Genomic DNA, 17,084 nt, shown 5'->3' with positions numbered 1-17,084 from the left:
AAAATGATTATCATGTTGAAAAAATTTTATATTTTGCATCATTTCATTTTACCACTATTATTACTGCCATTATTGTCGAATTATTCTGATGCAGTGAATCATGACACATGCACTAGTAGAAATGATTGGTCAATTGTTGAAAAGAATAAATATCTACCTGAATTCAATATTGAAGATGATTTGTATCGAAAATGGTCAAAAATTTTTGACACTATCCAATTGGCATATCAAAATTATTCTGAATCTTTTGCGAATAAAAATGATGCCACCAGTTGCGATTTGTTTATTCCATTAATCAATTCAGATTTAAGGTATTTTGAAGAAAATTTTGGTTCAAATTTTATTACCAAAGAATTTATCGATAAAATGATTGCTGCTAAACATGGTGTTCACTATCAGATTGTAGGCAAACGTCTTTATCGTCAATCAGATTGTATGTTTCCTTCTCGTTGTCAAGGTATTGAACATTTTATTCTTGAAATTATTGATCAGTTACCAGATATGGATTTGATTATAAATGTACGTGATTATCCACAAGTTGGACGATATTTTCCTAAAGAACAACAATTTCCAGTATTATCATTTTCGAAAGAAGTTTCTTCTTATGCAGATATTATTTATCCGGCTTGGACTTTTTGGTCTGGTGGACCTGCACTTGATATATATCCAAATGGCATTGGTCGATGGGATTTGATGCGCGAGAAATTACTCAAAATTCAATGTAAACTTTCGTGGAACAAAAAGAAAAATGTTGCCTTTTTCCGTGGTTCACGAACAAGTTCACAACGTGATCCAATCGTCATGCTCAGTCGATCAAGACCAGATTTGGTGGATGCGAAATATACAAAAAATCAAGCTTGGAAATCAAAAGCCGATACACTAGGAGATGATCCAGCCAAAACTGTTTCATTTGAAGATCATTGTGAATACAAATACTTGTTTAATGTTCACGGTGTTGCAGCCAGTTTCCGTTACAAACATCTTTTCCTTTGTCGATCACTTGTATTGAATGTTGAATCCGAATGGATCGAATTTTTCTATCCACATTTGAAACCATGGATTCATTATATTCCTATTGATAAAAATTTTGAAAACGTAATTGAATTGTTGGAATTTCTAAACGAAAATCAATTGTTAGCATCAAGAATTGCTAAACGTGGATTCGAATTTATTCGCGATCAACTTACAATGAAAACGATTCGCTGTTATTGGCAACAATTATTGACATTATATTCTGATCGTCTAATTTCATATCGACCGTTGAAACCAAATTCTACTTTGATTGAAATTCATTAAAAAAAATAAAATAAAAATAAACTGTGATAAATTTCATTTCATTGATTGATATTTCAAAAAGAAAAATGTTTTTATTTACAAAGAAATCAAATATGATTATATACGAAATTTTCTTGCCAGACATTTTTTTATAAATAAACAAATCAAAGAAACAATGAACTGAGAACAGATTACATCAAAGTATAATGAATATTTGAGATGAAATCGATAGATGTGGCTATCTAATATATAAATTATATATCATTATTATACATACATAAAATATAAAATAGAAAAAATACAAAAAGAAAAGAAAAAGAAGCAAATTCTAGGATAATATATCGTTATTTATGAATGAACATGAATATATTTTTGATTCGAATTTGCAAAATAAATTTTCACACATTCATTTCAATAATTGAAATGTTCTTTTAATTCTTTGATTTTTCGACAAATTTTCAATGCTGGACCAAGTTTTGTATTCAATATATCGATTATGTGATCCTCTTTTATTAACATCAAGGCTTGACCATCGATTTCTTGTGATTTAAAACCATCAGCAAGATCTGAACAACCATCACAATGGCTCATAAATTCATAAACTTCTTGCACCTATGAAACGAAAAATTTTTTTTTATTGATAAGATAAATCATCATATCATGTTACAGTTGTACTTACAGTCCATTTACCAGGCTCTTTGGTTCCATTAGCTGGAAGCCACATTTTATCATCATTTGTGCTTGCTGTCGTTAATGTTGTTGTTGTTGTTGATGATGTCGTTGCTAAAGAATCTAAAGTCTTTCCATTGGTTGTATTAACATTATTGCCATTACTTACAGCAACATCACCAGTTGTCTGGGTCTAATATCACAAAAAAACAATCAATCAGTGTCTCATTTGAAATTTTTTTTTAAAATTGTCAAAAATACCCAAACATACCGAATTTCCGATAACATTTGTAGGTGAAGACAGTCGAAGTCTTTTATTTGCTTGTTGCTGGTCAATGTTTATTGTAGCTGCTGCTGCTGATTGTTGATTCAATGGACGTTTGGCCATATTTTGGCCAATATCGATGCTGATGTTTGATGTTACAGCACCCGGTGGTGTCGAAACACCAATTACTGATGAATGTTTTCCACCAACACCACCAAGGCCGTTGACTATCGGCGTTGTCGGCAATAATGTAGAATTACTATTGGTGGCTAAAGTACTATTCATCTTGGTGGAACCAACAACAGCAGCAGTGACTATTGCTGCTGTTGTTGTTGTTTGATGTGTTTGAATAGAAGAAGTGGAAGTTTTCATCGCTGAAGAATTACCAATGAAATTCGGTGGTTGTTGTAGATACTGCTGCTGTTCTTTAAAGTTTTTCTTTTTATTCAAGAATCTATCAATACAAGTTTGACAAAATCGTTTCCATTTCTTTTTCTTTGCCTGTAGTAGACGTTTGTTTTTCTTACAACTGACACAAAGATCATCTAATATTTGGCTATTTGGATCATTGATCTTTGAATGATCAGATTGAGGTTGATTACCGGGTTGAGAATTAGGCGGAATTAGGCCATTCTCTTTCAATTTTGCTGAAATTAAATCCTTATTATCGGGATCTAATTCCATCTTTTCAACAACAACAACACCATTAGATTTTTGTGGATCGAATTCACTAGATGTTAAAAATCCATTGATTGGAAATGGATTGGCACTTTCTTGAATGACATAACCATCAATGACATGCGTTAATACTTGATTATTAGGATCATTTTGTTTGGTTTTGTTGTTGACCACTTGAGATCCAGTATTTGTCGTTGATGGTATTGTATTTGTTGTATTCGATTTGGCCAATACACCATTTGTTAATCCACCACCACCACCATTCATCATCGTTAAAGTTTTATTGGCGGATGATGTAGGTGGAGTTTGTGTACCATTCACTGTTTGATGATTCGGTATTTTACCCAATTGATTTGTATTGTTTGTAAGTAGAGGACCAGATGACAAAACTATCGGTATTTTATTCTTTGTATTTGTTAATGAATTGTTTCGCATAGAATTCAAGGAATTAGGTTTCATTTGAGATTTGAGATTCAAATTGATGGTTGATGTTGATGATGAGACCAATGTTGATGACTTATTATTATTTTCCGTACCACTTGCAGCATCTTTCTTTTCGGTTTGTGGTTTATTTCGATTTAATTTACCATTGAATGAAGTATTAGTTCCTGTTGCAGTCATACCAGAGACTAGATTATTATTCTGTGGCGGTACAAACGATTGTGTACTGGTACTAGAAGATACCGATGTATTATTATTATTCATTATTGAGGTAGAATTATTAACACTTTGAGCACATGTAATCATAGATTTTTGTATTTTACAATTCATTGTGATAGCACCATTTGTGATATTTTCTGCAGAAGTCTTTGGAAGCACAACAGGCAATGGTACTTTTGCCGTAGAATTATTACCATTGATAGTAGCAAGAGATGATGGTTGAGCTTTTGGAAAATTCGATACAATTGATGGAGATGATGACAACGATGACGTTGATGATGATGATAATGATGCAGAAGTCGATCCTTTGGGAGCCAATTTAGGAATATTATTTGCACTTGATTTTGATTTAGCCGTTGAATTCTGTATAGCATTGTTAGTTGTCTGAACTGTTGTTGTTGTTAAAGGAATCGATGATGCAATCGATGCAGCCGGTCGTAACGGACGTTGTCGTGATTGAGCCAAGGTGGTCGCTGTTGTCAATGTCGAAGTTCCTGATGATGATACCATCGTAAGCATAGTTGTGTTCGGTAAGGAATTGGCTAGTTGTTGTTGAGAATTAACCATTGCTGTAGACATGGTAGCTACTCCTGGATTGGTTTGGATCGAAATTGGCATTGTTGGATTGATAGATGATGTTGCCATCATAGTAGGTTGTCCGGTTGGCGTTACTTGCATTGGTCCGGCATTTTGTTGATGGTTCTGTTGTTGATCACCATTTGTGGGTGTCATTTGCATTGGAACAGCTTGAAATTGATTATTTGATGTTTGAATCAACATGTGTGGCGAATCATTTGGACCTTGTGTTCGAATCAAAATCTGGCCATTCGGCGCAACTAGTTGTGTTGGTGTTTGATTCAATTGTGGTGATGTCGTCCACGTGATACTTGGTTGTAGTGTTTGAAACGATGTTAATGGTGAAATAATAGTCGGTTGATTTGGAGCCAATTGAATACTGCCATTGGGACCTGTTTGAATGCTTTGTCCATGTACCATGATGGTTTGACCAGGAGCTGGAGAAGTTGTATTCGATGTTGTGCCAAACGATGTATTTGTTTTGAATTGAGCCTGTGTCAATAATGGTGATGTAGGTTGAATTTTTTGAATTAAACTTGTGCCCTACAATTCAATCAATAGATAATAATAATGATAAAAATAAAGAATTGCAGAATACCAAAAAAAAAATAAATAAATAAATAAATAATAGGCAAGAAAATCTAACACAAAAAAACGAACAAACAAATCTTTCAATAAAGGGAGTAATGAAACTAACCTTATTGTTTGAACGGCCAGAGCTCTAATAAATAAATCCGCAAAAAAAATTTGGGTCAATTAATAATGGAAAAAACCAATGCGAAAAAGGGGAGATGGTGATGAACCCACGGGGGTATTACGGGAGCAATATAATTGCAAGCAAATTGATGAAAAAAACAAAGAAAAAAATTGTCGATTTTAGACAGATCAAAAAAACAATTTTAAAAATATTATAAAATGTCTAACTTGGATCATGTCAAAGAATCAAATGAATGAAAGAATGAACTGTTGATTGTTAAAACAAAAAACTACTCAAATTTTTTGTGAATAAAAATAGATTTCCTGTGTGTGTGTGTGTGTATCTCATTTTTCATACAACAACCCTATGAATCATCTTTTCAAAAACACACAAAAACAGTCATAGAATTTTTTCATATTCTAAAAAATGTTGGCCGGAAATATGATAAATGACAACAGATCTATACACACACACACACAATCATAAAAAGTGTTGTTCATCTCTGTAATCTAATTATTACTGTTTCGCTACTATTAACACAAGTGTTGGGTGTATTCTAATATAGTTTTTAATTCTTTTTTGTTCAATGTGTTCAACTTACCGTTGTTTTACGGGCATTCGTAACTGATGATGGTGGTGTTGATGTCGGTTGTAGAATGGTTGTTGTTTGACCATTCTGTGTTGCGGTTGAATTATGTGGAGCAGCTAATCCAATGACAAATGTTGGATTGGTAGTATTCTGTTGAAATGCGGCCGTAGGTTGTATTACTTGTTGCTGATGATGATGTTGTTGTTGTGTTTTCGTTGCATTTGTTGATGCGTTTGTTTTATTTGCCTGTGTTGATAACGTATTCTGTTGTGGCGAAATGGTTACCCCTTTCATTATGGTGGTTTGATTAGAATGACCTTTAACGGGTGTAGGTTGATTTGCAGTTTGATGTGTCATCTGTCCGGTTGTTGTGATCATTGTTGTACCAGCATTAGTAGGTGTCGTTGGCAATTGAATGGCTAAACCTTGACTTGGATTTTGTGCCGGTATTGCCATACTCAAATTATTCAACAACATTGTTGGTTGCATTTGACCAGCCGTATAGAATTGTGGAAAATATGCTGGCTGTCCATTGGCACCAATCACTTGAACCTGTGTTGGTAATCCGCCAATCATTTGCATTCCGGGCGCTGCTTGAATGATCTGACCATTTGCCGTTTGAAATGTTCCAGTGGAAAATTGTTGAGTCATGGCACCATTAACAACTAAACTTTGATGTGGATGTTGTAATGTTTGACCTGGCGAGGTACCTTGTTGTTGATGGACAGTAGCTTGTGGTCCAGCCGTACCGGCAATTGTGGCCATCGCCATCGTTGGCGATGTAAATACGGCCACACTGCCCGGCTGTATTTGTTGATGTACAGAAGCCAATGTGAGACCTGGTTGTGATGGATGTTGAAAAAATGTTTGTGGCGCTATTGGAAGAAAATGATTGGCGTTATGATTATTTTCGGTAATTGTATTCGGGTTATTGTTGTTGTTGTTATTGTTATTGACAACAGATGAATTGGATGAATCGTTTTTACGTGATTTTTTGCCACTTGATGATGATGTTGATGATAAAGATGTTGATGATATCGTTGATGTTGAAGATGCTGGCAATAATGCTGTTGCTAATAATGAACTTGATGTTGTCGATTTAGCTGATGTTGTTGTCAATATTGTTTGATGAGCAAAAGAACCGGATGAGACTGTATTATTATTATTATTATTCGTATTATGTCCAACAATTAAACCACCGTTGGAAGTTTTAATTAATCTTGGTGAATCTGTTAATGACGACATTGTTAATGGTGTTGATAATGATGATCATGATGTGAACATTTTGTTTGTTTGTTTTTTTTTTCAACAACAACAACAATCACCACAATAGATATTGAAAAAAAATTCACATAAAATTAGCCAAAAAAAAAACATTAATGTCAAGTTTTTGTTTTCTTTTTTTTGGGGGGTGTCAATATAGTCAAAATTCCTTCACCAAAACAAAAAGGAAATGCAGTAGTAGTAGTGGTGCAATGTATGAACCATATGGTGGTGAAACCAAGCCAAAGTGATAGAGAGAGTGAGCGGAACGGAACGGAACAGGAAGTAGGACTTTGAGGAATATATTATTGAGGGAGAAAAAACCAAACCAAACCAAAAAAAAAAACTTCGGAGTGTATTGATGAACAGAACACTAAAACTACAATTGGAGAGGGATTTTATAAGTGATGAGATGAGTACCATGTATATAATCCAAAAAAAAAAACGAAAGAATAAAATGAGAAATGAACCAAAAATAAAAACCAAAAGGAAAAAATAAAGTTACACGTTGATATATTATAAACAACAACAAAAAATGGTCAATCACCATCATTATCATTCAAGGCATGGAAGAATTGGTTTCAATTCTATAGCTTTCTTTTGTTTGTACAACACACACACACACACACATAGAGTTGGCTAATTTATTGCCAAAAAAAAATGATCGTATGTTTTTGTAAACAACGTGTACGTATTATGGTCGAAATTTGAAATGATTGCACATATGTTTCGGGATTTTTTTTTTCTCTCTCTTCATCTCTTTCACTAGCTGTGCTACGAGCTAATGCACATACACACACACAAACACATGATCATCACCAATACACATCTAAACATCATCATGATCATCATAAAATGAATTTAGTTCAAACCTTCTTGGTTGGTTAAGAAATCTTATTGATCAAGTTTGTCATTATGAAATCAAATATAACGTCCAGATTCAATCTTGTCATCATCATCATTATTGCCTTCTTTTTTTTTACTTGTTGATTTTGTGTGTGCGTGTTCGTGTCAATGATAATCAGGTTTTCGAGGTTCATACACAATTCTCATTCATTTCTTATCATCACATTCACATTCCGTTGCTATTTTTTTTGCTAATTATTTTTCATTTCTTCATTTCCATTTTTCTCTATGCTTTCAACAATTTGCAAGCAATAAATAATTATCAAAAATTGATCAACATTGAAATAAAAAAAAATAAATAAATAACAGAAACATCATTAATGAATGAATAAAGGTAAACATTAAATCTACCAATCACAAATCATCATCATCATCTTATTATTATTATTAAAATCAATCATTATAGGTGGTATTTAAAAAGAAAAAAAAAGAAGGATGATACATCTATTTACACAGATATATACCGTAATAATTTCAACAAATCAATTTCTTTCAACTCATTGCTGCTGCTGATGATGATGATGATGATGATGATGATCAATCACAAATAGGAAGGCTCATATATGCTACTAAACCAGAAATTGTATAAAAAAAACCTCTCCAAAAAAAAGAGTCGACATTGTGTGTGTGTGCGCGTTATATTCGATTGCGGTACAAGAAATAACACACACACACTCCAAACAACCAACAACAACAAAATCCAGAAGAAAAAAAAATAATTGAGAAAAAAGAAAGGACCAGTTCAGTTATTATTTCAATTCATACAACATCCATCCATCCATTCATACATACATAGCATTCAAACAACTACAGAGCCATTTATTTATTTTTTTTAAATAACATTCCTTTGGGAGATAATAAATGTGAAGTAGAAGAAAAAGGAGCGATAAAAAAAGAATAGAATAAAAATGCTCAACATGGCGTCCTGGTTCACTCATACATTCGTTTGTAGCATATTATAAAGGTAATAGCAAAAGAAGGAGTGATTTTTTGTTGTTGTTGTTGTTATTCCTTCATTGGATTGGAGCCATCATCTACACACACACACACACACACACACACATCACATAATATTTAATTTCAGATGACGCCTTTTTCTTCTTCTTCTTTCAATCTTTATTATCATCATCATCATCGTTTTTCATATGTGTCCATTCATTCATTTGATATAAAAAAAAAATGTGAATCCAAATCCAAAATATTTTTTATAGTTGAAAAGAAATTTATGGAGACAAATTTTTTTTTGTAATTTTCAATATAAGATATATACAAAGATAGAGAGAAAAAGCAATCAATGGTTCTCTTTTTATACCATCTACATCCTCTATCATCATCATCATCGTTTCTCGTATACACACAATCGATGCAATGATGATGATTATTATTATTATTATGGCTATGTCTGATTGCCAGCCTAGATACCAGAAAGAAAGAGAGAGAGACACAAGGATAGTATTTTTTTTTTATTTCATTTATTTGTATATACTTTTGCTAGCCCGCTGGTTGATGTTTGGCTGGTGTTTGACTTTTCTTTCTCTCTATCTTTCTATTTTTCATGCAAATATAAAAAATCTCACCAGGACAACACCACACCATCCATTTTCGAGCTTTACGAATAATTTGCAATCAATTGATGTGACTATATGAAGAGAATGATGATGATGCCTATCGCCATCATCTTTGTCATTCTCCTCATCATCATCATCATCATCAGTAACCAACCCATCATAAAGTCGAGCAGGCATCGAACCCGAAAATCGAATCAAACTGGAACACAAGAGAGTGTGTACACACTAGATGATGATCAAGTTTTTTTTACATACAACACAAAGCTCATCCAACCGAATATTCGGTATGGAATGAGTCAAAATTTTCACTTGCTCGATCTGATTCTCTAAACAAAAAAAAAGAATGAATGTTTGTGAAATGAATTGAAAAAGGCCCCAAGAGACCAACAGAGAAAGGCAAACATTCGAATAACAGTCAAAACTCTCTCACCATACAACAAAAATAGATTTTGTTGTTGAACCTAAATCTTTATCTTGGTTTAATTTGTCAAAATAATCCATAAGGATTCAATCTTGATCATGTGTGGATTATTAAAATGGGCTCCAGAAGGAGGGACTATAAAAATGACATCACTTTTTGGAACACTAACCAAAAAAATAAAGAAATTTTACTGTAGATTTTTTTTGTTGTTATTTTCATCCAAAAAAAAAAGAAAGATAGGAAACACATACGAAAAAGCAAAGCAACAGCTACACACAAACACACACACATTTTTATTTCAGTTCAAAATTATCGTGTTACGAAGAAACGATAAACGCCAGAATACCAATAAACACAAACACATAATAATTTGAACGCATGCTCAAATCGAATCAAAACAGAAAATCGACAAAACATTCGGTCGGATTTGTGGTGATGGAAGTGGCACATAAATGTACAAGAGAAAAACACACTCGAAAAAACTACAGTAAACACTCTCTTTCTCTCTCAATTTCTCTGATTTTCTTTAAATCTCTGTATAAATTCAAATTCTTTAATCCAAAGAAAAAAAATTTTGTCCTGGAATTTTCAATGAATTTTTAACGGAAAAGGAAATATAATCAAATATCATCAAGATAATTTGACGAAAAAGGCGAAAAATAACTTGACAACGCATGCGTACACACAAAAAAAAATTGACATATCATCCACATACACAACGATCACAATAACAACAAAGAGCAATAAGAGTGAGATAGAGAGAGAGAGAGAGAGAGACAGAGAGGCAAAAGTTCAAAACGGGCAACTTACCTTGTGATTCAAGTTTTTTTTGTCGATATTCTTAACGCAAAATATAAACAAACGTTCCAGAAGTTTCTGAAGAATTGTCGATATTTATTCTTCTTTTTTTTTGATACAAATGACAATACAGCAAAATTGTAAAAAAAAACAAAAAACAACATCAAAATGTTATAACATAAAGCAAAGAAAAATAAAATGACGATGATGATGATGAAGAAAAAAAGGAAAAAACGTTTTTGCGTTACTATTATCGTTGTTGTTATTGTTGTTGCCGCCGTCCTTACATTGACAGAACTAAAACATTAAAACTGAATGCCAATTGGACATATACACACATACACACACGCACATACACAAAATAAAAGAGTGCACCATACATACATAGGGCGGCTGGTTATCACAAAAGCAGCAGCAGCAACAAAGCATGTGCACACAAAACCAATTTTCGTTTTTTATTGTTAGTTAATACCGAAAAAAAAATCAAATAGGCGGAGCTTACACACATTTTCTCTTTGTATTTATATATATGTGATATTTTACAACAAATCTCTCTTTCTTTCTCTCTCTCTCTGGGTGTGTATGTTGTGTATGGAATGGATATGAAAAAAATTTGAAAATCAAGTTGGGTGAGTTTTTTTATTGGATAACATTAATAACCAATCAGCGGCATTTTTCCATAACTTTTACGCCCATATAAAGTTTATATGTTGGAGTCGTCGCTGTATATTTTCGATACTTTTTTTTTGTGTTGTATGTGTGTGTGTGTGTGTTTGGTGGTAGTAGTGTGAATGTAGTTTTGTGTGGTATGTGGATCCTGTTTTTACACGATTATTATTCACATTAATGGTGGCGCTTCATATTTTTTTTTCTTTTATTGAGATTGCGCATTTCTACTATATCCTGTCACAACAGTGTATTTTTATGTGTTTGAAATGAAAATTGAAAACAATCCGTCCTCCTACCGAGTGAATCGACCAAACCATCATCATCATCATCCTTGTTTTTCATTTCAATACAATCTCTCAAACTGCTGCTGCTGCTGCTGCTTGCCGTTTGTAATAAAAGTTATTACGACGTCTGTTTGTTTGATATGTGAATGATGATGATGATGTTGTTGGCTGTTATTTTGTTATTTTCATTGCTGCTGCTGCTATTTGTTGTATGATGATGATAGTAATATTTTTCCTCTGTTTCTGTAACTAACAGTAACCAACATTTGACTTTGATGATTTCGTCAAAAAAAATAAAATAAAATAAAAAACCCAGAACATTTGAATTAAAACACGACCTATGAATGAATTAGGGAAAAAAGAATATCGATCACCATCACAAACCCACCATATTCCATATCTCTCTCTCTCTCTGTTGATGCGATTATATAACGGAAAAAAAGAATCGAGAATCGCGTATTCAGAAAAAAAGCGCAACTGGTCGTTTGAAAATAATGATAATCACAACAAAACTTGTGTCCAGCTATCTATAAATTTTATTTTTTATTACCTACATTTCAATGACCCCTTTTTTACATAACATCTGGAAATGTTTTTTTCTTTTTCATGATCAACATTGAATTCGATTAGTTGTCATCATGCAATGAACGAAAACTACACACACACACACACACACAATACTCAAATATAATGAATGGGAAATGAAAAAAATAGGTGGATTAAAATGGATCTATTGGTTGAAACTTTTTGGGTATTTCATTGATTTTGGTGGTGGTGATGGTGGTGGTTAGGTTTCCTTTTTTTATTTCATTTGGATCATTTGTAAATAGAGAGAGAGAGAGAGAAAGCAGGGAAATGGGTACCATGCACACACACATTATTATTATATACATCGTTCATCCCAAACCTTCCTTTTTTATCATTATTCAATTGGACTCGCCCCTCACATCGAGAAACAATTCACAATTTTTGAATCGAATCGAATCGAGTCAAAATGAACACGAATGAACCATGTGTGTGTAGCCATCATTCCAATGTGAATATTTAGGTTTTCGTTTTCGTTTTTTTTCTTTTGACTCGACGCAAGACTTTTTTGTTGTTGTTGTTGTTGTTGTTATCGGGTCTCATATACAATTCTGGAATTTACCATGAGTCTCTGTGTGTTTGCACACAGACACACACACACATGTGGTATATATTCACATACACACACACACATTTATTTGAGTGAAATTTGATTGGTGTGTGTGTGTATGTATCTAGAAGTGTTTATCATCCATCTATCTTTCGTACAACAAAATGGTATACAACATCGACAACAACAACAACAAATATATAATCGGTCGGCCAACGTCAGTTTTTTCATCATTACAATATATGCACACACCAATGATATCATTTGACACAGCCTTTTTTTTGTTCGTTGTTCAGAAAAATTTTTTTTCTCTCTGTGTGTTTGTGTGTATGAACCAAAACCAAAACCAAAAAAAAAAAACAAACCAGAAAATAAAATAAGGACCTCCTTTTTTTCTATTTCGGCTCACGCACATTTACTTTCCGTGTTACGTTCAGTTTATCTCTCTCTCTCTCTCTCTCTCTCTCTCTCTCTCTCTCTCTCTCTCTCTCTCTCTCTCTCTCTCTCTCTCTCTCTCTCTCTATTTCATTTCAACAGCATGCCGTTCTTTGTGCATGTTGAACGCAGCAGGATTTTTTCTTTCTACTTTCCTTTTATCCACATTTGATTTGATTTGATATAAAGCATCCATCCACATCCATTGATATTGTCGTGTATGAGAATATATATGGCAGAGTTGGAACACACAACACAACACAACAGCTGTCAATTTTGCCTTTTGGTCATAGTTCAATGTTTCTGTGTGTGTGTGTGTGTGTATGTGTCAATCTGTATTATTCGTTTTCTCGTCACACACACAAAGATCATTGCGGCGGAAAACGCAAGATTAAATGGTTATGGAACCAGAATGAAAATGACAAAGTTTTCATTTCCGTTTGGTTTTAGTTTTTTTTTTTAAACAAATTGATACTATTTAATTTGAGAATGCTAGAAACGAAATTCCAAAAGGAATATTTCGAATAAATTAATGGTTGGTTGATTAAAGTTGGATCATGATCCAAAGGAAAAAAAGAAGGCCAAATCATTCCATTTTTTTATTTGTGTCTTTCAGTTCTGTAACACGTGCCACAAACTATACACACACACACACACACAATACCTCCTCCAAAATTGTACGTGAATGAACAACAATAATAATCGAGATGATGATGAGTGAACAAACTGGCACGCGAACGTTTCAACAACATCCAAGTAGGATGCAAAAAAAACGGTTGGATCATTCACAATTGAAGCATCAAAAACACAAAGAGAGAGAGATCCATGAACATGAACCAGAAAGAAACCGAACACGTGTTTACTATATACATGTTAGATTTGTGCGGTCATAAGCTCTGATGAGATGTGACCGAGTAACACTGCTGAATCAATGGAATGGCCACTTTTTCAACAATGCACAAAGAATTTTTTTTTTGCTTTGACATTCTATAATTTCGGTAAGAAGAAGAATGAAAAAAAAATTTCAGAAGCCATTCACACACATTGGTGTATTACACAGGATTGGATTTACAGGAGATGAAAAAGAAAATAATTCTCTACCATCAACAAAAAAAAACCTTGTGTATCTAAGTTCAAACTATGACCACGGCCATGGTTTGTATATAACCAACCCCCACCAACATCAACCCCACATTGAACATATATCTAAACAAACGAACCTAATTGCTAATGCAATTCTATCCTCTCTCTCTCATATACACACACAAACACGCACCAGTGTCCTATGCCCTTAGCAGTCGTTTGATCGACCCAAAACAGTGCCCGAGAGTGTTTTTTTTCTCTCAGTGATCTTAATGGTGGAACAAGTAGTAGAGAGAGAGAGAAAGAGCGTAATAATCTATGCACTACAAATCCAAAATAATGGAATCATCATGAAATGCAATCACAACACAGTGTTATATAAGAATTTTCGTAACTCTTTCTTCTTCTTAGAATTCGATTACCAATTACCAAATTCTATTCTAGTTAGCGAAATTCTAGATTCTCTATCTATTAGTAAATAATGAAGATGATTATTCTGGCAAATGGAAAAGCAAAAGAAAAACAAAATCAATATCACAATCCATTATCAATCTCACTCGTTGTTCCAAAAATTGATTGTCAATGGTGATTAATTATGTGTGATGATATTGGTCCGGATTGATTGATTGATTGATCATCAGTGATAATATCGAATTTGATGATCGATACAATCGATTTTTTGCGAAAAAAATTTTTTTTTTCATTTCCTTCCGGAATTCTGTTTTCTTCTTTGAATAGCCAAAAAAAAACCAACCAACTAATTAATCAAATCAATAGTTTCGTTTTGTTTTTTTTTTGCCCTTTAGGAATTTGATTCTCACCAGAAGATAAACAACAGCAACAACAGAAAAAAAATCAATTAACGTTAATTGAATTTACTTCTGGTCTTTATTTCTTCTTTTTTTTTATTTGGTTTTCAATGTCAGATGTCAAATATCAAACATGGGATTCTTTCTATTCAGAATCAAGAATGAGTGTAAAATTCTTTGAATTCTCAAATTACACACTCTCGATGATGATGATGTTTCGCTGTGTGGTGACCAAAACATCAATTCTAGATCATCAATTAGAAATTAATTATTCATTAGAGATACAGTGTTTGATTTCGTTCGTTTATTTGTTTGTTTCGAACAAATGATATGAACTGTTGTATTGACATTCAACATACGTCTGTCATATACAATGAAATGCATCATTGACATTCGGGGTCGATAATCAGGGACCAAATAATCAACGACTACGACGACGACGACAACAACGATGATGATGATGTTGACCAGATCATCAGCGACGACATTCGATATATATCCAGTGAGAACGAGAAAAAAAAAGATAGATACCACACAGAGGGAGAGTAGTAAAAAGTTGAAAGTTGAAATCATACTGAAAGGAAAGAGAGAGAGAGAGAGGAGGTAACATTTGTTGTGAATAGGGGAGGGTGAGCATTATGGATAATGATCATTGTGGTGATTTTTTTTCGATTGTAGAAAGGAACAAATAAACAAACAACGAAAAAAAAATGCTGAAACCAAATTTTTTTTTTGTTTCACCATTTCAAACACCAATTTCCGATATCAAGATGAATAAATAAATTTCCGGAAAATTATTCCAAATTCTAATTCAGAATCCATCCATATGATTAACAATACTGTGAGAATTTGTCCATTTTTTTTTGTTTGTTTGTGTATTACCAATGTGGGCTAGCTAGATCTTGATCGTTTGTTTTTTCACCATTCACATTCATCCAATCTGTATGGTGAACTTTCACACTCATTCAAATACACACACACACACACACACACACACAGTATTTTCATTCATAAACCAAATGTGTGTGTGTGTTTGAGATATTGGTCTGTGTATATGTCTGATAGTCTGAAAACTAGTCTTAGTCACTGAGTTTTTGTGTGTGTATTACCAAAATGAACTACTGAAATGCATGAATATTTGGTTTTTTTTATCAACAAAAAAAAAATAAAAAAAACCTTGAAACCTCATTTCTTCAATGTTCTGATGACCATCGTCATCATAATCATGGCCACCACCTGATTAGTAGCTTCATGATGATGATGATTGAAAATCGACAACACGAGTAAATGAAAAACAGGAATATTCACAATATTCGAATCCATACAACGAAAAAAAATGTGAAAAAAACAACAACAAAATCTGACAGACAAACACAATATGTGTGTGTGTGTGTGTATGTGTGTTATATATCCCAAATAATCGTGTCGTGTCATGTCATGTCATGTCATGACATGCAATGCCATGCCATGCCTTGCCTTGCCTTTCTAAGAGTGTAAAATCAAGCAAGCTATAATGATAATAATAATGATACGACGCTATGAATTGGTGTTCTGAACACCAAAACTGAGAGATGGACAAAAATGAATGAAAACAAAAAAACGATTTGAAAACTGATGATGAAGCCCAAAAAAGTTTTTTTCTGTTCTGTTTTTTTCCATTATTCACCCAGATAATAATGTACCCTGGGTTTTCGTTTTTTTCCCTTGTTGTTGTTGTTGTTGTTGTTGCTGCTGTGAAAAAAAAAACAAAAGCAAAAATACGAAAAGCTAGCGAGCTAGGCTGGCTATAGAAAATGCAAAAAAAAATTTTTTTTTTTCGGGTCTCGTGTTTGACTAACACTCGCTCTCTCTCTCTCTCTCTCTCTCTCTCTCTCTCTCTCTCTCTCTCTCTCTCTCTCTCTCTCTCTCTCTCTCTCTCTCTCTCTCTTTCTCTCTCTCTCTCTCTCACTCTCTCTCTCTCTCTCTCTCTCTCTCTCTCTCTCTCTCTCTCTCTCTCTCTCTCTCTCTCTCTCTCTCTCTCTCTCTCTCTCTCTCTCTCTCTCTCTATTGATCTCTTCAATTGAAATAATGAACATGGAGAAAAAAAAGTTGAAGCTTGTCATGCATTTTTCAATTTTTACACACACACACACCACAGTATAGTTTTAGTTTTGGGTTTTCATTTTCATTTTTCCTCGTTTATGAATGTTTTTTTTTTTCGTATTCGTTGTTATCTACACCTCTGGCCATTATTTTTTTCCTCGTTTATGGAATTTTTTTTTCATTTTTTATTTTGGTTCATGTTCGCCAATTGTGTATTTTTAA

General features: G+C 33.3%; 2 protein-coding genes across 5 annotated transcripts; one reads left to right on the top strand and one right to left on the bottom strand.

The window, feature by feature from the left end:
• The first annotated feature begins 3 nt into the window (after positions 1–3).
• On the top strand, positions 4–1,296 carry LOC124494145 (protein O-glucosyltransferase 1). The gene has a single exon (XM_047057305.2). The coding sequence runs from the start codon at positions 4–6 to the stop codon at positions 1,294–1,296; it is 1,293 nt and encodes a 430-aa protein (XP_046913261.2).
• Positions 1,297–1,341: 45 nt separating this feature from the next.
• On the bottom strand, positions 1,342–10,719 carry LOC124494140 (uncharacterized). 4 transcript variants are annotated; one of them, XM_075731640.1, is made up of 6 exons: positions 10,378–10,661; positions 5,422–7,051; positions 4,821–4,844; positions 2,216–4,666; positions 1,955–2,137; positions 1,342–1,887 (listed from the first exon to the last, which is right to left on the bottom strand). In XM_075731640.1, exons 2-6 carry the CDS (start codon positions 6,652–6,654, stop codon positions 1,687–1,689), a joined length of 4,092 nt encoding a protein of 1,363 aa, XP_075587755.1. In that variant the 5' UTR covers positions 6,655–7,051; positions 10,378–10,661; the 3' UTR covers positions 1,342–1,686. The 4 variants fall into 4 exon arrangements, with proteins under 4 accessions (XP_075587755.1, XP_075587757.1, XP_075587756.1 ...); XM_075731642.1 differs by having other exon boundaries at positions 5,422–6,638; XM_075731641.1 differs by lacking the exon at positions 4,821–4,844 and having other exon boundaries at positions 10,378–10,719.
• Between the last annotated feature and the right edge of the window lie 6,365 nt (positions 10,720–17,084).

This window comes from Dermatophagoides farinae, chromosome 6 (genome assembly GCF_024713945.1).
Source record: "Dermatophagoides farinae isolate YC_2012a chromosome 6, ASM2471394v1, whole genome shotgun sequence".
Classification (NCBI taxonomy): Eukaryota; Metazoa; Arthropoda; class Arachnida; order Sarcoptiformes; family Pyroglyphidae; genus Dermatophagoides; species Dermatophagoides farinae.
The sequence above is the reverse complement of the archived record's forward strand: the minus strand, read 5'-3'. Positions and strand labels throughout refer to the sequence as shown.